Source organism: Phasianus colchicus, chromosome 2, assembly GCF_987193195.1.
Source record: "Phasianus colchicus chromosome 2, bPhaCol1.hap1.1, whole genome shotgun sequence".
Classification (NCBI taxonomy): Eukaryota; Metazoa; Chordata; class Aves; order Galliformes; family Phasianidae; genus Phasianus; species Phasianus colchicus.
Window position 1 is genome coordinate 76567292 of NC_143437.1, and position 20209 is coordinate 76587500.

The following is a 20209-nucleotide window of genomic DNA, read 5'->3' on the forward strand; positions in this document are numbered from 1 at the left end:
CCGGCTCTGAGGAGCGGCCGTTGGAGGACCGGGCGGCGCGAGGCGAGCGGAGGAGCCCGCCCGAGGGGGCTGACAGGGAGCCCGAGGCGGGGCGCGGTGATGCGGGGACAGCCGCCTGAGGGCGGGATGGTCCGGTGGACCGGTGCCCTCCTGAGGCGGGGCGGCTCCGGGTCGCGCTCCTGAGGGGACGGAGCGCGCCGCCTCCCCGTTGGCCGCCGCGGTCTGGATGCCGGGCTGCGGGCTGGCCGGCAGCCACACAAAGCGCCGCTCTCCCCTCCCTTTGTCTGCGTGGCTTTGTCTTCTCCGTCCCCCGCCGCGGGCCGGGACTCCCCGCCTCCGGCCGCGGCGCTCCCCTTTGTGCCACCTGCGCACCGTGGGAACGGCCGCTCACCCAATCGTATCCCGCCCGGCTCGGCGCTCCGTCACGCGCCGCCTTTTTCACTATTTTTATTTTATTTTATTTTTTTTCCTTCTTTCCGAGCGCTTCCCGCACAGGTGCAAGGGAGGTGCGGAAGACGCCGGGAGCGCCCCGCCGACCCCCGTCTCGGCGCGTCCCGCCGCCGCCTCCCCTCTCGGCAGCGCGCAGTCTACGCGTGCGCCCGCCTGGGCGGGAGGGGGCGGCGCTCCGCGGGGCGCGCGGGGGAGGGAGGGGACGGCGGGGCGGGCGCGCGCGCGCGCGGGCAGCCCGGCGGGCGGGGCGAGGCGATAACCCTTGCGGAGCTGCCTGGGAGACCCCGGGTTTGGGGCTGCGCCAGCGCGCGCGGCGCCTCCTCCTCGCTTCCCCCCCCACCCCCCCCGCCCCCCCGAGCCGAGTGGAAGGGGCTGGGGTTGGTGCCAGCAGCGGCGTGAGCGCTCGAGCGGCCGCCATTTTACGCCAGCTCCAGCATACTGTCCGGACACACCGAGGGAGCGGAGAAGGGGGGCAGCTCCTCAGCACGCCGAGCCGCCAGCCGCGCCCCGAGCCCCTTCGCACGGCGTTTCGCCCCCGCAGCCGCAGGTCAGCGCCGGGCGGGGGCTCGGCTCGGAGCGGGGCCGGGAGCGGGCCGGGCCCGGCCGAGGCGGCGGAGGGCTGAGGGGCGGGGGGCGCGCGGCGGGCCCTCAGCGCTGCCGGGCGGCGCCGCGCCGCGGGCGGAGGAGCGCCGCGCCCGCGGCCGTTGCGGGCGGCGAGGGGCGGCGGGTCGGGCCGGGGCGGCGGGTAGGCCCGGCGGGCGGGGGGACGGCCCCGTGCGGGACGCGTGGCTCTGCCTCATTGTCCCGCCGGCCCCGCCGCGCCATTCATTGCCCGTCGCGGGCCGCGCCGCGCGGCGCCGCGGGAGCCGCCGGGCTCGCTCGCCTCCCGGGGCGGAGCGCGGCCGCGCTGCCCGGGCAGGGGCTGCTTGGGGGCCGGCGGCGCGGCTCCGCATTGTTTCGGGGGAAACGCGGCTCGGCGGCGGCGGAGGCGCGGCCGGGAGGCGCGTGGAGCGGCCGGGCCGGTGGTGAAATCGGGCCCGCGGTGTTGCAACCGCGCTCCGGGGGGAAGGGCGAGAGGTGGGGAAGGGCCGGGGCGCGGGCGGGGGGGAGCCGCTCCTCCTGCTCCCGGGAGCGCGGCGGGGAGGGGGAAGTCGGTCACTGGAGGAAGTTGTAGGACATCCGAGCGCGCAGAGCACGTGTTTCCAGCGGGCTCATGGCGGCCGCCGCTGCCGCCGTGGGAGGGTGCGGGCTGGAACGGGCGCTTTGTTTCTCTGTCGGCCCGGTCCGGCCGGCGGCGCGGCGCGGTAAGAAGGGGAGCGCGGCCGCGGAGGGGTCGAGGGGCGGCGGAGCCGGGGGGGGAGGTGGCGGAGCGCGGCCGTTCGCTGCTTCCCGCCCCCGCCGCTGGCTCCGTGCTCCCTCCCGAACTTGTTGGGAGCTTCTCGGGGAGCGCGTTAGGGAGACAGCGGGCGAGGTGAGTCAGTGTCTGGCTGCGTTGTGTAAAACCTGCAGTGAGAGCCACCCCGCCCCCGCCAGGCAGCGGCGTGAGGGCTTCCCTTTGTGTCGGGGCTCCTTTTGAGGAATTCTGTGCATCTCTGGAAGCTGAAAGTATCCGGGAAGTGCTCTGCCGTCTGTTTGCGAGAACGGGGCGGGCTGCTGCACGTGTTGTCACTTGAATTGTTCTGCTTGAAGGTGTTTGTAGCTTAACGATTCTGCTTCTTGCGTTCGAACAGATATCTGGAAACATGGCTACTGAACATGTGAATGGGAATGGTACTGAAGAGCCAATGGACACTTCTGCTGCAGTTACCCATTCTGAGCACTTCCAGACGTTGCTTGATGCTGGTTTACCACAGAAAGTTGCTGAAAAACTAGATGAAATTTACGTGGCAGGTAAGCTATGAAACTTGCAAAACCTTCTTAGATCCTAGAATATTTCATTGGTTTCTGCTGTCTTTGGGCTAACTGAGCACCTTCTTGTGGTTTCCAGAAGTACGAGGACTGCAGTCTTAACAAAATCTTTGGTGGTTTTTGTTTTTTTTTTTTGTCGCTCAGTGTCTTAATTTGTCATGACGTTTCCCAGAGACCAGTCTGGGCCCAGCCGCTTGGGGTGGGTGGTGGGAAAGAGAAGCATGAGTGTAAGCATAGTACCACTTGAGATAGGCAACAGCTGATGCTTAGAAGGAGCAGGTGATGTGGGCTTTGTGCATTTTTACTGTAGCTGTAGATAATTTCGAGTCACTGAAGCCTTGGCAGTCATCATCTAATGTAAATGATGCTTTGTGGCATGGTATTGGAGCTCACAGATGCAAAGGTCATTGTATTCTGCCTGTCGGGCATAGCAGTAGCATAGTAAAGCTTGATTTTGGTGTTGTTGTGATCACTTTGAGTACTGCAGTTTGCAGTCTTCTCCCAGAACATCGTGGTACATTGCTCATTAAGCTAAGTCAGTTTTTCATAGATCCTTCTGAATTTAACTTCAGGACTCTGAAACTAAACCTGCCTCATCTAACATGCTTTTCTGAGAATTGAAATACATAAATGCAGTAACTCTTAGTCTAATTCTTGTTTTTCTGACACTTCTGGTTAAAAGTAAGCTAAGTGCACTTAAATTTTAACTTAGGGAACTAAGTGATTTCTTAGGTATAGTAACTTACTTTTAGCCAGCAATTAATTCAGGGAACTCTGAAATATATTAGGTGTGTTAAATATGATTAAATGGAGATTGCTACCCAAATGTAATTAGTAATTTTTTTTCTTTTCTCTAGGGCTAGTTGCACATAGTGATCTAGATGAAAGAGCTATTGAAGCTTTAAAGGAATTTAATGAAGAAGGTGCATTGGCAGTGCTTCAGCAGTTTAAAGACAGTGATCTCTCACATGTTCAGGTAACATTAAGCAATTCAGAGTATAATTGTTGAGGGATAAACTGCTGGTAGACTGGCAAAAGGTTTGATTAAATCTCTTCACTGAACCATATGTGATATGTGAAATGTGTTCTCTGGAAGTTCAAGGCAAAATTAGGTTCTGGTTTGTAATGTTTGCAGAACTGAAGATTAATGCATCTCTTGCAGAACAAAAGTGCCTTTTTATGTGGAGTCATGAAGACATACAGGCAGAGGGAAAAACAGGGGACCAAGGTGGCAGATTCTAGCAAAGGACCAGATGAGGCAAAAATTAAGGTATGTGACTGAAAGATAAAAGGTACAAAGACTGTGTTGTTGGTGGTGTTTTTCCGAAGTGATCGTGATAGAGATCTTCATTTTTAAGGAACTGTGCTTTCCTAGTAAAGGATGTTATAGATTATTTGTCATTATTTACAAGCTTTCATCCTAGATTGTATCTTCTGGAGAACTTATATACTGTCTGTTAATAGAACTGCACATGTGTTGAAACATGAAAAACGTTTGGCAGTTTGGTCTATGTGTCTCTTGGCTCATTGGGACAGTTAGGCTGCTTCACAGTTAGAAGTTGTAGGAAACTTGTCAGCATAAGTATTTGAGTTCAGAGGATGTAATCTCAGCTACTGGCTTGGTTTTCTTCTCTCAATTCAGATTTAAAGCAACTCCATGATAGATAATATTTGTGTCGAAATTGTCTTAAAGAATACATTATTTCTTCAGATGACTCTTCTGATACCAAGAAACTGCTGTGACAGGAGTTAGGCATATTACAGTTTACATTAAATACTGTGATAACCAACTTGACCAAATGGAAGGGAAAGGAGAAAGAAGTACACTTAGTTGAAGTTTTAGAAAGTTGAGGCAGTCTTTCAACTTTAACTTTTTTATGAATGAAATGGAAAGTCCATGTGGGAAAGTTTAAAAAGAAGTATGTAGATTGCAAAACTGGTATGTCTCTCTTTCTCCTGATTTTGAGACTGGGGTGCGATTAATTAAAATAAGAATGATAATGAAACAACTGGTATGCAGTTGTTGTCAATGCCACGTTAAGCATCAACCATACGTATTAAATAACTTAAAGTAGCATAGCTGTTACTGCTGATGGCTGTACTGTTTAAAATCTCTCTATGATTTTCCAGTTGTGAAATCAACTTCTGATTATGAGTTGTTAAACGAGCAGTTCCTTTGCATGTAGAGTTGATTTGTCTTTGTACAAAGTTATTAAGAGAAGACCCTTTTCAGAGGGGCTTCTGTAGATGTTTGTATTCTGAATTTCAGTTAACATTTTTAGTTGGTAATATATTTGTAACTGCTTGCAGTGATGGTAGCAAAGATCAGTTGTGCTGCAATGCTTTATGTTCCCATGAGGAATTGAAAGGAGGAGGAGGGACGACAGCACAGGAGGAAGGAAGTTTTATTACCACTTTAGTGGTGGGATACCTGAAGCAGAAGGAGCACTGCTAGTGTTCCAGGAGTTGTAAGCAGTCAAACATGTGTTCTTTAACTTCACACTTATGAGTAATCTCATTAAGTGAAGGGAACTTCTCTGCATAAACGTTTGCAGGATTGGGCATGCCAAAACAAGAAGTGGCTCGGGCTCCTAAGATCTTCCTAATTAAAGGGAAGCTCAGTGTTCTCATACTTGGCCTCCTTTTTTTGCGTGTGTGTATGAAAATGAAGGAATTGGGGAAAACTCCATGTGAACCTCCAGATTTTCTACTGTTTCTTTTCTTGGCTATTTGAGTAATTGTTCTGCAAGTTAGTTGTTGAAGCACTGGGCTTGTTCGCCTGTGGGAATTTCAAAGCAATACGGTTAAAGATGAATTTTAAACATGTCTGTTGTCTGTGAATGAAGTACATCTAAATCAGCCAAATTTCCATCTGATTTTAAAATTTTAAATTTTCTACTTGCAGGCACTCTTGGAAAGAACCGGCTACACTCTTGATGTGACTACAGGACAGAGAAAGTATGGTGGGCCTCCTCCAGAGTCTGTATATTCAGGACAGCAGCCTTCTGTTGGAACAGAGGTCAGGAGAAGGAGATACTTATGTGGGTGCATTTGTATTTCTTGGGTGTATCTTTTTTTATAAGCAATGCTATGTGTCTGTTGTAGATATTTGTGGGTAAGATTCCAAGAGATTTGTTTGAAGATGAACTCGTTCCATTATTTGAGAAAGCTGGACCTATCTGGGATCTCCGCTTAATGATGGATCCATTAACTGGTCTAAATAGAGGATATGCTTTTGTCACATTTTGTACTAAAGAAGCAGCTCAGGAGGCTGTTAAGCTGGTAAGTTTTTTTTTCATTTGCCTTTTTTTCGCTTTTTGGTAAGAACATTGTGGCTTTTAAGCAGTTGTCCTTACACTTATGTCTGGCTGCTTGAAATTAAGCTGTGTCATTGTTATATCATTTCACAAATGTCCACTCGGCGTTTTTAAGTATTTCTTTGTTATTGTGCATATAAATCTTTGCTGGACAGGTGTTAGGGACAGGAAAAAAACAAAAAACAAAAAACAAGTAAATTTGGTCCAGTTAGGTGTGCCTTTACTATTTATGAAAGTTGTGTTAGCAGGAGTGATTTCTGAGCTGTCAGTGTTTGGATGAGTTTTGAAGGAAGTGCTGATTGAGTTGCTGCAGTGCAAAGGAGTTGGTTGGGCTTTGTATGATTTCTGCTTTGCTCATGTACCAGCAGAGGGCACCACGGTAGAAAAATGTATCTAAAGTCACACAATTTCATGAGATATTCTCTCTCCTGTGAAGTCATTTTTAAGGTCTGTGCTGTCTGTTTAAACAGACTGGAAAATGACAGAAAAGCTATGGGTTAAAAAATTTACACTGTTTAGACAGAGGTGTGAAGTATTCTGGTGTAATAGACAGCTCTTAATGAGCTTTCCTGATTTTATGATTGAAGCAACCTTTTTCAAAGACCCTCTTATCCTTTGTCTTTCTAGTTAAGTAAAACATGAATCTTTTTGTGCTAGTTGCTGTTGCATTGATGTGGCTGAGGTGATCCTAAGAGTGTGAACCGTACTCATTCTGAGTTATACTGATACTGCATAAACCCAGTAGGGTTAAAATGTCTTTTTTGTAATAGGGTGCATCTTAGACAATTAAGTTACCTTGTTGGCACACTGATAATGAAAATCAATAGATAGAGGCAAAGCCAAAGCTAGGACTGTCTCCTGAAAAGTATTGAAATATCTTAAAAAAAAAAAAAAAAAAAAAAAAGTGGAAGTACAAAAAAGAGTGCTATCTGCTGTTTAACTTTTTAAACAAGAACGTCCAGTGTTCCCGTGCACAGTCCAAATACACTTAAGAAAACTCAGCTGTTTGTGTGTACCTCTTTGTACTTTCATTGTCAGCTTAGCTATTTATAATGTGTGTAAACTCTTCAGAGCTGTGCACATGACTTACCAAAAGAGTGGAACAAGTCAGATACATTATTGGAAGTACTTGTTAAATAAAGAGCTTTTTCCTTAGCTGCATTTTGCTTAAATGCAGCCTATTTCTTTGAGAAACCATTAATTTCCCTAGAAGTAACGTCTGATACCTGGCCTCAGTCTTGCACAGTGATACAAGGGAGGAAGGTACTCAATGCCTCTGTACACTTGATCTTTGATGAGCAGGAAAAAAAGTAAAGCAGTTTCCTGTCTTTCAGTTAGATAGCTACTGAGGGTAATAGTTGAAAAGTGTTAGGAATGATAGGGCAGATTTTCAGTGTTCATGTTAGCATCTCTGAGGGCAGGGTTAGTTCTGATGAGTGCCACAAGATCCAGTTTAGCTTTTGAGTGGTCCCAGTCATAGCAGGCTGGCTGGTTTGGCATATTAGAAGTTGCCCAAGCTGTCAAAGAGTGACTTGCATGAGAATCAGCAAATATGTCTGTGGAGCTCTGCTGAAAATAGTGGATTGATGACTTATTTTAGTTATGCATGTGGGACACTGAACCCTTGGTCAGCTGTTTTAACGTCCTAGTATTTTAACCTGCAGTGTTCTTTTTGATACTGCATAAAACATTTTGATATGCAGAAAACTGTTTTTGCAGCTTTCTGGATACAGTGAGATAACAATAATTTCCTTCTATTTCCCATTTTCTTCCTAGTGGCTTTTTTTTTTCATTAAGGATTCTGAAATTTATCAAAATGAGGCTAAGAGTCAGTGCGTTGCCTTAGATTTGTGGGTGGTAAGAGACAGCTATAAAGTTTTGTCAATACCCAAACAGCAGAAAACACAGGCTTAACCTCTTCATTTACCAGAAGAAATCTTGGACTTCAATGGTTGAAGCTCTTATTTTGTTTATGCATAGCACCAGCAGCTTAAAAAGGGAGAGCTCCCTAAATTTTGTCTGAAATAACTTTGATGTTGTGCTTCAGACAAAAAATGGAATGGTGCTGTGGCTTGATACCAAGAAGATATAAAGACATGAACAGTAGTTAATCTTATATCTAATACTTCACCCAGTGTGCAGCCCACCATCTCTGCCCTGCTGCCAGCTGCTTTAGTACAAGTGGCATCTCAAGTGTTGTTCACACAAGCACCACCTGTCAGAAGTTGGGTGTGACTTCTTTCAGGCATCTCTTCTCTGCGTGCGTCTGGTTTGCCTTCTGATTCTGTACTCTGAGTGTTATGTTCTAGTTGGTTTTATGCACACGCGTTCAGTTCTCCTTTCTACTGTTTCATATGAAGTTGTTAGTCTTCAGTTTTGGAAGTTGTTTCGGATGGATTAGTATTACTGTTGGCATGCACAGAAATAAGAACCAGTGGGCTAAGCTTGTGGGAGAATGTATACTATATGCTGCTGTAATTCAAAGTATTTTTTGACCAGAGTAGATAGAAGTTTGATCAAAGTGCAGGTACAGTTGAATTATGCAAGCATTCCCCTTAAAGCAGTTTGCCAGCTGTGCAAGCAGTGCAGCTTGTTCACTGCTAGAAATAAATGCGGGTGAAAGTGAATGAAATGGCAAAACAGATCTGAACTGTTTTGTGTAACTTCACCTGTCTGTGAACAGGTTCTTGGAAGAACTTAGCAAAAAAGGAGTCTTCTGTAGGGTCTACAGGGTACTAATGTCTCTGCTGGCTTTGGGTGTAGATTCAGTGGTGACAAGAGGGAAGAGCACTATGCTGACCTTGCTAATTTGGTGGCCTGACTGTTGTGGCACTTAATCCAGAATTGGGCCTGTGTGTGCCTTATCTAACTTTGCAGTTGGTTTGCAAACTATTTACCTAAAAAGCATGAGCTGTATATTTAGGAGCACCTAATTGCAGGCTGCCTTGTCAGAGGTAGGAGAAACATGCAATAGAAAATAGTAGTTAATATATTGTAGCATGAAAAACTAATGTCAGTGTGGAATTGCAGTATGTTAGAATAATTAAGGGTTGTTCCTGTTACAAGGTGTGGGAGGGTCATTTGGATTAAATGTGGAGTCAGACTTTAGTCTTACATTTTGAAAGGGACATCTAGATAAATATATTAGATGAAACTTACCTACATGTTCAATTTAAGAAGCATCTTTTTGTGTCTTGTATCCAGACGTATGAAGGACTAGCTTTTTTAAAGGTGTTTCTTTTAAAGGATTTTTTTCCCCATTATAATTGCTTTCTTTGTGAATCCTTATGAGTCTGCTGTTAAACATATATACGTATTGCTGTGTGATTTTGTTTCCAACTTTAAAATCTGCCACGCAGTCAACAGATACAGAGATGCTTTTTGCTGCCCTTTGTTATGTTTTGCTACATAACTAGTTGGAAAGATGCCACTGAAAATTATTTCTGCATCTGCAGCTATTTTAGCTCAATTCTGCTACAGTTGTATAGCTTTGACAATTCTCAATTATGCAGGTTGTTTTTTTTTTTTTACTCCATGTATGTCTAAATAAATGTACATCTTCACCCTGATTTTTAGTGCACCAAGCAGGAAGGGGGTGTGGAAGACTTTGCATACGTGGGGAAGTTTGCCACCAGACACAAAACCACTTGCTAGATTAAGTAGCTAGATTAAATTTTGAAATGCTGCTCTACTACTTGTCAATAAAACATTGACCACAAAACAGGTTTCCTACCTGAAGAACTGCCTGTTGCTGGGCTTGCAATTGGAAAAGGGTTGGCATACCACCATTTGACCTCCTTGCTGCTTATTTGGATACTATATGTCTGTCTGCATCCCAGTGAAAGGCACTTTTTTGTCAGTGGTTGTCTGCAATGGTGTGTATTTTTCCCCTTGAGCTGCTGATGTGTTCAGGCTGTCTGTTTTAGGAGAGGCATTTGAAGAGAGATCTTAAGATTTCAAAGCAGTAGAAGGTTCTTTCTGTTGCTTACTGTCTGTGTGTAATCTACATGCTTTGGAAAGAATTCAGCAATTGCTTTTGCATGCTTTGCGGAGAAGACCTGATCGTGGCTGTCTGTCTTTTGTGAACTACAGAGCTTTGGAAGGGAATCTGACCTTAATTGCAACACCTGTCTTGTATTATACACAATTCAATTTAAGAATTCACAGATGCATTCTGTAGAGCAAGTTGGGTCTTTTTCTGTGCTGCTGTGAAGGGATTACCCTTGCCTTCTGTGACCTGGGCATAATTGTGACTTTTCACAGTTCCACAAAAAATCTAAAGAAACATGTATTAAGAAACAGGCTTGAACAAAAAGGGTAAGGTAGTTGTTGGCTATGAAAGTAGTCTAGGAAACATAGGTTTAGTGCAAAATAATTGAGTATATATCATGAGAATGTTTTAAATGTCAAAGAATATATACATTACTAGATACTATATAGAAGGAAAGTATTTGATATGCTGCCATTGGAGAAGAGTGAAAGTTACCTATCTAATGGTTGTCTGCTTTTCTTTCAGTACAACAATCATGAAATTCGCTCTGGAAAACATATTGGTGTATGCATCTCTGTTGCCAATAATAGACTTTTTGTTGGTTCTATTCCCAAGAGTAAAACCAAGGAGCAAATTGTTGAAGAATTCAGCAAAGTAACAGGTAACTCAGTAACTGTTGTATTGAGCTGGAAGGTGTCAGATGTGATCAGTAATGAACTTCTTCATCTGTGTCTTGTTGAATGATGATGGGTGGTAGGACTTAGCATTTCCCTTGACTTCTGGGATTTTTTTTTTTAAAATTTACTGTGCCAAGGGCTGAAATCTGTAATTAAACTAGGTGTGTAGTTCCAGTTTTACCGAGTTGTGTGTAATGTTTAAAAAGGCCATTCAGACAAATGTGTGGTTTAATTATTTCAGTACTAAGAGATGTTTCAAAAACTTCTCAAGACAGAACTGAAGCAGATTGGAGAACGTAACTAGTTTTGTGCTTCAGAATTCTTTGCATTTTGATGAGGATCTCCTTTTGTTAATAGCATATAAATTTGAAAAGGTAACATTTTATGGCTTCCTCTGTTACTGAATGCTATACTTCAGGTTTCCTGGAGCACTGAAACTCTTTAGATGTCTTGAAATCATGCAAGTTTAACCTTTTTGTTCTTTGGACATCCATGGAAAAACACATGGCTGATAAGTGTTGTGACTTAGGGGTTTGAGAGGAGAAGTGACAAAACACAACTTTTGGCTGCCCTTTCTCCTCTGGTCAGTGAGATGAAAGGTACTCTTCCATAGTTTCTAAGCTTTCCTCACCTAACACAAGGGTTGCTAAGCTGGGATAGCCTAATGTCTTTTTGAAAACGTTGGTCTTGAAAGTCTGGAAACTTTTAATATGTTCATAGTCTGAGGAGTTTAGCATGGTCATGCCTTTTGGAACCACTGGTTAGGTGCGTATTTCCCGGAAACATAATCTCTACTTGTTAACGTAAAGTCATAGAGTAAAGCTGTAACAAATAAATTCTTTGCTTAATTTCAGAGGGCCTTACAGATGTCATATTGTATCATCAACCTGATGACAAGAAAAAGAACCGGGGTTTCTGTTTCCTTGAATATGAAGATCACAAAACTGCTGCTCAAGCCAGACGTAGGTTAATGAGTGGCAAAGTGAAAGTCTGGGGAAATGTTGTTACAGTTGAATGGGCCGACCCTATAGAAGACCCAGATCCAGAAGTCATGGCAAAGGTAATAAAGCTGTAAGAGAAACATGGTATAATTAAAATGCGTTGTTCCAGAGTATTTCCTGATATTAGCCTAAGTTATAGGCTAATATCTGTCAGTCTTCTTGAAAGAAAGAGGTATTGAGAAAGAGAGAATAAAAATATGAATGTACTGTAGAATTGATGTGAATTTTAAAAGAACTACTGACTGATGTTATCTCATTCTCACAAGGATGAATGGACAGTCTGCTGGTGTACTTAATTTCTCCTCTGGAAGTGGTTGTAGTGAGTCCAAACATACAAATGTCTTTGTAGCTTAAGATTTGGTCGCACAGAAATCTGGCTGTGGTCAGAGAGCAAGCTTTAATGATTTTTAACCCTAGAAATGCATGTTTATCACTTCAGAAGTGAAACATATAAGAGTTCAGATTGGGGATTTTCAAAGATGTCTTGTAGGAGTTGCTTTTGAGAAGCTGACCAATTATTGTGTATTTTGAACCTTTTTTTTCCTTTCTTTATTTCTTGGGCAGGGTGTTAATTCCTTAAAACGTTATGACTGGATTATGACTATTTCAGTTAAGCTCAAGTCTGAACTCTTTAACATTTTGAAGTAGACTGTAGCACTTCCATTATCCATGTGATATTTTGCCATAGGAGCGGATTACCTGATTTTTCTTCCCATCAGATAATGTCCAAGTCTGTTGTTTTCAGTTCTGTTGTGCAGCTGAGTTGTTTGATGGAGAATCTTAGCTAGCTCATATCCTTATCTCTTTACTTACTGTTTGCCTGTGCTTTCACTTTTGTCTAAGACACATCACTTGCTGGAGTCCTGCTTTGGTGGGCCTAGTAAGATAGGTTGGCTGAGAATCTCCTCTTCGCTGATCCATAAGTAGAAAGGGTTGGGCAGGGGCTCACTTTTAGGAGAAAAAAATAATCTGCTTTTGTAGTAAGGGTATTGCAGAAGCATTTTGGAGTACCATTTTGTTCGCAGGCTTTGTTTTTTCTTGCTCAGTATTATTGTTGATCAACAGCAGGGAAGAATCTTAAATGCCAAATGTGTTGAGAGTGGCACTTCCAGCATCTCTCAGTCTGTCTGAATTTCTTGTCTCGAAAGAGAGCCGTCCTAATCCAACAAAGTGTTAAACTAACAAGAACTTCTGATGACATGATCACATAGTTAAGTGGGAGGTGAAAGGGGACATGAGACCCCATCAGTGTCTTTCTGAGTTAAGCTTTCAAGTGTAAGGAATGGAAGGCTAAAGAAAGTAAATCTTGATGATGTTTTGTCCCATATAATTTTGTTAAGGTGTCACTGTTTTAATACCTCGTGTTGCTTTGTATTTAAGTGGGACATGAAAGTGAAAAATGTGCGGGAAGGAACTTGTTATTTTCAGTGCCATTTGCCAAATACATGCAGTTGATGGAAAAGGGAGCAAATGTGTGAATGAGAAATATTGAAAAAGTATAGAGTGCATAGGTTGTGTCTGAAGGCAGAAATTGGCACAGGTGCTGGTGGCTGACCTTTCTGGCTTCTTGCATCCCTTAGTTTGTTCTTGTTACATGCAGAGGCTCTATTCCAGACTGGCCCACATACTGTATGTATACGGAAGAATCGCATCTGGCACTTCTAGAAGGTTTTACTTTCTGTTGCTTGTTGCTGTGTTAGGTTTAAGAGCAGCCAAGCTGCCAATTGCAGCCACAGTGATCTCCCAGGTGTGAGCTGCAGGTTGGCTATCAGTGTTCCCAGCCACTGCCCTTCAGGAGCAAATCAGGGAGTGCTTGACTCTTGTATGCTTCCTTTGGTAGAAGGTTCTCAATCACAGGTTCACACAGAATCACAGAATGGCCTGGGTTGGAAGGGACCTCAAGGATCATGAGTCTCCAGTCCCTCTGCCACATGCAGGGCCACCAACCTCACATTTAATACTAGACCAGGCTGCCCAAGGTCCCATCCAACCTGGCCTTGAACACCTCTGGGGATGGGACATCCACAGCTTCTCTGGGCAGCCTGTTCCAGAACCTCACCACTCCCATAGGAAAGAACTTCCCCCTGACATCCAACCTAAATCCTCCCTCCCTCAACTTAAAACCATTTCCCCTTGTCCTGCTTGTGCCTTCTCTTCTTCAGCTCTGGGAGAAGTGCTGTAAGAGTAGAAGGTTGCTTTCATAAGGGTAATTATCTGCAGTTTTCTCATCCAAACTACTAGAAAAGAAAGTCCATAAGAGCGAATGGTGAGGAAGGCAGATTTACCTTGGTATAGCCATAGGATGAATGGCAGCAATCTAAATAGCAGAAAAGCTTGCTATTTTGTCAACCTGGTAATTTAAATTCTGATGTGTTTTCTTGAGGTTCTTTTTTTTCCTCTTTCTCCTCCAGATTTTTGTTTAAATGCTGCAGAGAGTATTTTATGGGTGCATGTTTACCAAATGCACAAGTGCATAAAAGGGATGTTGCCTTAAATATGAAATATCTTCTGCATGTTAAGGTAGAAGGCTAGCTTTTGAAGCTAGACTGTGTGCTACAGGAGTGTAGTACATGTGCAAACAGGTTGTATATGAATACAGTTGTTGAAGTAATTGATTTCTGATCCAAACAAACATTTTTTGTAGCTTTAAGTTGTTGTGCTAGTAGTTTCTTTTCTAAGCAGCATTTTGATGCCACTCATGTTTTAAATTATTTCTGTAGCATGGCTGTGGGTACAGAGCATGTGCTGGATTGGCAGCTTAAGTAGCTAAATAAAGTCTGGTTCTTGTGGCTGCCTGGTAGATGATAGGGCAGGAGACAGGGATACTAACCCCTGGGGAATGTAGTAACAAAGTTTGAAGTGTTTGTGCTGTAGTTAGGAGGAGGAAAAGGAGCAGATCCAAAAGTTTTGGGGATAGTCCAATCTTCAGTAGTTTTCAAGTGGGTCCTGTATTTATGACACAATGCTGCTGTGTGTTTGCATGCAGAATAGTTGGGTGTATTGGTTGTTAGATGTGTATTGGTTAATTCTTGGTTACAACCTCTGAGCCTTAATCAGGCTCTTTTTTTTTTTTTAAAAAAAAACCTCTTCAGCTTAAATGAAACAAAAATGGTTTCATCTTCACTCAGCCCATGCTTCAGTTTTTCACTTAGCATTGACACCTTTGTTGACTGGTTCAGCTATGCATTGCATTGCATTACACAGCTATGCATTTAACTCGTAGCAAGAACAGAGGTGTTAGAGACCAACGTATTCAACTGCACAGGAGGAAATTTAAACTATTTGTGCTTTTTAAAAATGCCACGTTAGTGCAACTTGTACTAAAAAAAGATGATAATCTTTATGGTTTGTAATCGTATCTGACACAGAGAATGTCAGTTGTTTTAGACTTACTGTTGAAGGCTACTTAGGAATCTTGTGAGAACCATCTTTGATTTTATCCTTTCCTGAAGCACAAGAATAATGTTTGTGTGAAAGATACCAGTTCTAAAAGCAGGCAGTTACGTGACAAAACTTTTGTAATCCATTTTCTTGAATTAAGGTGCAGTTAAGATAGCGTGCTTGTGCTAGACAGGCAAGTAGAAAAATGTTAACACAGGATAAGAAGTAGTTTTCCCTATGGAACTGGCTGTGACTTCTTTCATCCCCTGAGAATACTCCATGGTAGCCGTTGCCAAAGGCTGAAGTTGATTATCTGGGTCAGACTTATGGTCTATAGTGTCCTTTCATCCCATCCTAACTCTTCCATCTAGTGAGACAAGGATTTATAGAAGTCTGTTCTGTTTATTAGTAACCTAATTACGCAGTCATACGCATAGTAATTATGTATTATACATACAAGTAGATACCTGGGTGTACTAAATTCCTATACTTTGTAGGAGCAGGAATTACAGTTCAGCCTTCAGAAGGTTGAAGCATGCTTTCTTTGGTCCCTTTGTGTTTCTTATGTTGACCTTTAGGATTAGGAATGGGAAGTCAAATACTGTCATATAGCGTGTTTGCTTGCTTTTATCATCATCCAGCTAGACATCAGTAGCGTGGGAGGGTATGGACAGAGGTTGCACATCTGCAGCTGCACTGTAGGAAAGTAGCACTGTAACATCAGGGTGTGATGACAGTGTCCAGAAGGGACTCCCAGAATGTAAGAGAGAACTCATGGGTGATGTCAGGCGAAGGTGATGATAATGCACAGGTCATTTAGTGCAACCTTAGTGTAGATGCAGGGACAAATTTGCAAATGCTATCAGCAAATTAACGTATGTACTTCCCTGGTGTGCAGTGCATGCTGTCTGGTGTGTTAGAGTCTAATGCATGTATTTGCCAAGTTGCATTGTGTTTGCTTGCATTAACCCCCTGACCATTTTAAGATGAAACTTTGGACTGATGATTTAGCAGTTAACCAGATATATGTAAATTCTTAATAGGTAACCAGGCTTTCTCATCTTAAAAGCTGTGTTGCAGTCTTCATAGTGTTTACTAGCTGTGTTGCGTCTCTCTGTGAGAGACTTGGGGAGGGAGTAGGTTTTCAGTTGGTTGGAGGTGGCTGTTCCATAAACGAAGGGCTCAGCTTGACTTGTGAGAAAGTCCAAGAGTGGCCTGGCAGTGTCAGCCTCAGTATCCTTTTTGTGTTTCTTCCCTCTTCTAGCTGTGGATTCAGGTCACTGAATGTTTCTCAGGCAAGCACAGTCCTGCTGCTCCGGTATTTGGTGTAGTTGTAGCATGGGAGCTACAAGTTAAGCAGCTTGAGAGCTGCAGGCCTGTCACCTCTGACCTAGATATTACAGTGATGACTGTTCTGCAGAAACCTGTCTAAACAATAGAATGTTTTGATAAGTTAATTATTTTGTATAACCAATAACCAATCTCACTTGCCTTCTTTCAACTTTGAAAGTGTTCCTGAGTTGAAAATTATTGCTGCTGGGATTCCTTTAAAGATTAACAAAAACAGTGTTGACTCTCAGGATGCTAGTGCTATGTAATCATGTTTGAAAATGGATCTCATATTTTTAGCAGTGAGGAATGTTTGCAGCCAACTTGTGCTTATAGGAGCATATAAATTCCCATATCTACATACGTTAAATACTATACTTAAAATATATTTTCAGTGCTGCCAATAGTAACGATTTGCAAAACTTTATTTGGTCTTGGATCACACTTCTAAATCTTACTGATTTGCTTTCTAGGTAAAAGTTCTGTTTGTCCGCAATCTTGCCAACACTGTAACAGAGGAGATACTAGAAAAGGCCTTCAGTCAGTTTGGAAAGCTAGAGCGAGTGAAGAAGCTAAAAGATTACGCTTTCATTCATTTTGATGAACGGGATGGTGCTGTAAAGGTACGTAAAGAGGGCTGTACTCATGTGTGCGTGCTGCTGCAGGTGTGAAAACAGTTACTAAATATATGATTTAGATAATGTATATTTCTTGTAACTCAGTGGAGGAGTGCTAAGCATTTTTGTTGTCAACATTCATCTCTGGGTATCTCCTAAAAAAAACCAAAGCATTTGTTAGCTTGAAAAACTGCATCTTAGATGTATGTATCCTACATTATTCTCTGATGAGTATCTAAGATAATCATACCTGCAATTTGAAATAGAAGTGCCAGAAGTTGAATGACTCTTCTCAACAAATTTTCAGTAGGCGCTAAAGCTGTTTCTATAGGACAGGCAATAAACATTTAGGTAAAAATTTATTTTGTAGGGACAGAGCATTTTTTTATGGTGTAGAATAAGGGCCTTTTTGATGAGAAGTTCAGGACAACTGAAGAATTGTCATCCCTGGATTTTGTTAGCCTAGTCTTTTCTCTGGTCATCTGTTGTTGGGAAGGGAATGTACATTTCCTCTCTTGCCTGTAGTGTATCTTTTTTTTTTTTTTTTTAATGTCCTGTGGGAGGATACAGGATACAAGGGGATTTAGCTTTTCTTGTTCATCCAGATGCCTTGAAGCAGATGCTTAGGAAGATGATGGAAAGAGTCTTCTCACAGGATACACATCCTGTCAAGGCTCAGCTGTGTAGAGTCCTTAAAAATGGTAGAATCTTCAGGATTCCTCTCATTGAAATCAACTTTTAGCAATTACTGTGACTTATGAGAAATATACATGTGTGATGTTTTTGGCTTTTTTTCCTTAATTGAGAATGAGACCATTACTTTTTGGCTTCTGGCTAAAAAAAAAAAACAAAAAAAACCAAAAAACAAACAAACAAAAAAACACAAAAAAACAAACAAAAAAAAAACCCAAACACAACAAACTAACATATGAAAGCACAAAACCACACTGATTTTTAGTCTTAGCAGTGTTTGCATATATGCTGACAGTAGAGATATATTGCCTTACTGCAAATTTTTCCTTAGTGTCTTTTCAGAAAACAGTTCTGTTCCTTCATTAATTGAAACATCCTGCAAGGATTTGAAGCCTTTTCAGAGTTTTGAGTGGAAGATGTTTAAATTAATACGTGCAGTCTTGGGTTTCAGAGGCAAGTTAAGAGGAAATGCGTAACTTTCTGAAACCCATAATGTTATGCTAATTTTTTTTTAGATTTATATTGTTGTTTTAGCTATGGATAACAACATTTAAAATGCATATTCTAAAGGATAGAATAAAATTAATAACTCCAGATATGCTTAGAAGTATATTTAAAGTCTGGTTAATTCCTTCAGGCAATGGAAGAAATGAATGGCAAAGATTTAGAGGGAGAAAACATTGAAATTGTTTTTGCTAAGCCACCAGATCAAAAAAGGAAAGAACGGAAAGCTCAGAGACAAGCGGCTAAAAATCAGATGTAAGTGTAAATGCATGCACATGTTGTATTACTTCTGAAAGACATGTATGATCTTAACAACTCGAACTTCTAGGTAGTTAGTAAGTGCATCATAGTGCACATAGGTTCTTCAACTTTTCTGAAAATGTTGGATGTGTTTAAGTTGTTTGCGTTTTACATGAGATCTAGTGGTGTTAGTTGAGAATTCAGTTACTGTTTTGCTCAAAGGGTGTATGAGCACCAGAGGAAACGTGCAGGTTCTTCACTTCTTATTTCATGTTAAGTTTCATGTATTTCTGCACTGGTCTGTCAGATGGATGTATTTAGTGACGTGCTCCTTCTAACAGTCTTGGGAGAACTGATATGGCCCTCCCCAGAAAGGAGGATCCTGATGTATGTTTTTGCAACTTCCAGAAACATATCTGTTTACCAAATTTATATAAACTCATAAAGATCTCACTCTCTTGAATGCCTAACAAAGCAAAAAATACATTTCGTGCTACTGTGTTCTGCTTAACGTTCTCATGTATTTGTATCCTGTAACTTTCCTAACCATTTTCCCTCCCCCACTGTATTTCCAAAAATAACTTCTGCTACTGCTGCTGTGCAGCATTTGAGAAGACAGAATAGTGAGGTTACCAGATTACTACAGATCTCCAGATGGTGACCTAACCATATGCATGGAACTGCTTAAGTTTGCCCTGCTTATAGGTCTTGTAACTTTCTTGGTCCTTTTGTTCTTTCCTGTTACTGTAAGCAGTTGATGTCATTACTCTTTCGCTTGTCTTCTGTGCCATGCCTTTTCTGTTGTGCTTAAAGATTTTTATGTTTGTTTGATTATGCATCTTCTCTGTACTCTTTGTCTTGGCAATAGCACAATGAATTCTTGATTAATTGTGTTATAAATTGCTGCTGAAAGTTGTATGACTTCGTAACGTGGGCAGTTGTCTGCATGGTCAACAGGGGTAATTGTCTCTGGTTGGAGATATGTTTTCTCTGGTTGAATTTGAGTAATAAAAAAAGTCTAGTATGGCAGTAGACTGCTGTTTTGCTGGCTCTTTGTTCAGGATCTGCTAATCTTCCACCATTTGTGGTGGTAGAAAGGAAGATTTTCCCAGAAGGTGTTTGATCAGCTTTAATGCTCTGCGACTTCCATTTTCCTGCTCCTAGACGATCTGACATCTAGTATTACTACTTCTGGATATCGTGCATGTATTTAGAACACAGGACGTTTTCCTGGTCTATAACAACTCTTAATAAAAACATAATGCTGTATGTGTATATTATTTCCCCTGCCCCCTTTAACGGGCATGTGTCTAACTTTGTGGATGTAGGTGAAGCTGCCTTTTTTTTTTTTTTCTTCTAGTCAGAGTAATTTCAATTGTTCAGTCCCTCTTTCCAGTTCTTTCATTTGGGAATTTGCCATGTTCCTTTACTTTTAGGAACTGTTGAGGCATCTGAAGTAGGAAAGCTAGTTAGTTAGGAAAGGAAGTTAGTGTGATTAAGCTTGTTTGAATTTTGATTATACTCTTAATGAGTGAATTGTGAATTGTAAGGGCTTTCAATTTTCTTAGGATTCTAAAAGATGAGAGGGAATAGAAGGATATGAATGTTTTTAAGTCTGTGTCCTAGTTACATGAGAAGTTTGGCGTGACATCCTAAGACCTTAGAGGTAACTTGTAGTTTGTACTCTATAGTTGTAAAAATGCTTCTGACTTTCTTCTGGACACTTGCATGTAGCTATAGATTCAATCTGATTCATGCATTTTGTGCTTAGTGATCTTTATCTGCATGCATATAAGGGACTTTCTAACGAGGAAGAAGCATTTTGAATCAGACTTTTCCTGTTTGAAAGCCCTTGTGACTGTCAGGAGTAAAATTCTTAATGTGTGTAAGCTATTTTTCTTTTTAATATGTGAGTTCTGTTAGTGGTATTATTATGTCTGAGAAAAAAATGAAACTCAACTATGTAAATAAAAAAAGTTTGTGATGATTATTAGTAAGTTGGCTTCATCCTACGTTTGAAGGGAACAGATAAAAAGTCTTGACAGTAGAGACCTCATTAGGAAATATACATAAAATCACAGTGGTGATGGAGAGCAGTTGA

At 42.3% G+C, this 20209-nt stretch overlaps 1 protein-coding gene across 6 annotated transcripts in view; it reads left to right on the forward strand.

Moving 5' to 3' along the window:
• The first annotated feature begins 790 nt into the window (after positions 1-790).
• SYNCRIP (synaptotagmin binding cytoplasmic RNA interacting protein) overlaps positions 791-20209 on the forward strand; it is a 24393-nt gene continuing 4974 nt past the window's right edge. For 4 of the 6 annotated variants that reach the window (XM_090136044.1, XM_090136045.1, XM_031611235.2 and 1 more), the window contains exons 1-10: positions 864-997; positions 2181-2340; positions 3216-3334; positions 3521-3628; positions 5264-5377; positions 5464-5640; positions 10192-10327; positions 11198-11403; positions 16528-16677; positions 18002-18123. In XM_090136044.1, the coding sequence (XP_089992170.1) occupies positions 2193-2340; positions 3216-3334; positions 3521-3628; positions 5264-5377; positions 5464-5640; positions 10192-10327; positions 11198-11403; positions 16528-16677; positions 18002-18123 (1280 nt within the window). In that variant the 5' untranslated portion in view covers positions 864-997; positions 2181-2192. Of the gene's footprint in view, positions 998-1648; positions 1922-2180; positions 2341-3215; positions 3335-3520; positions 3629-5263; positions 5378-5463; positions 5641-10191; positions 10328-11197; positions 11404-16527; positions 16678-18001; positions 18124-20209 lie in introns of those variants that run through there. The other 2 variants (XM_090136047.1, XM_090136048.1) reach the window with 2 other exon arrangements.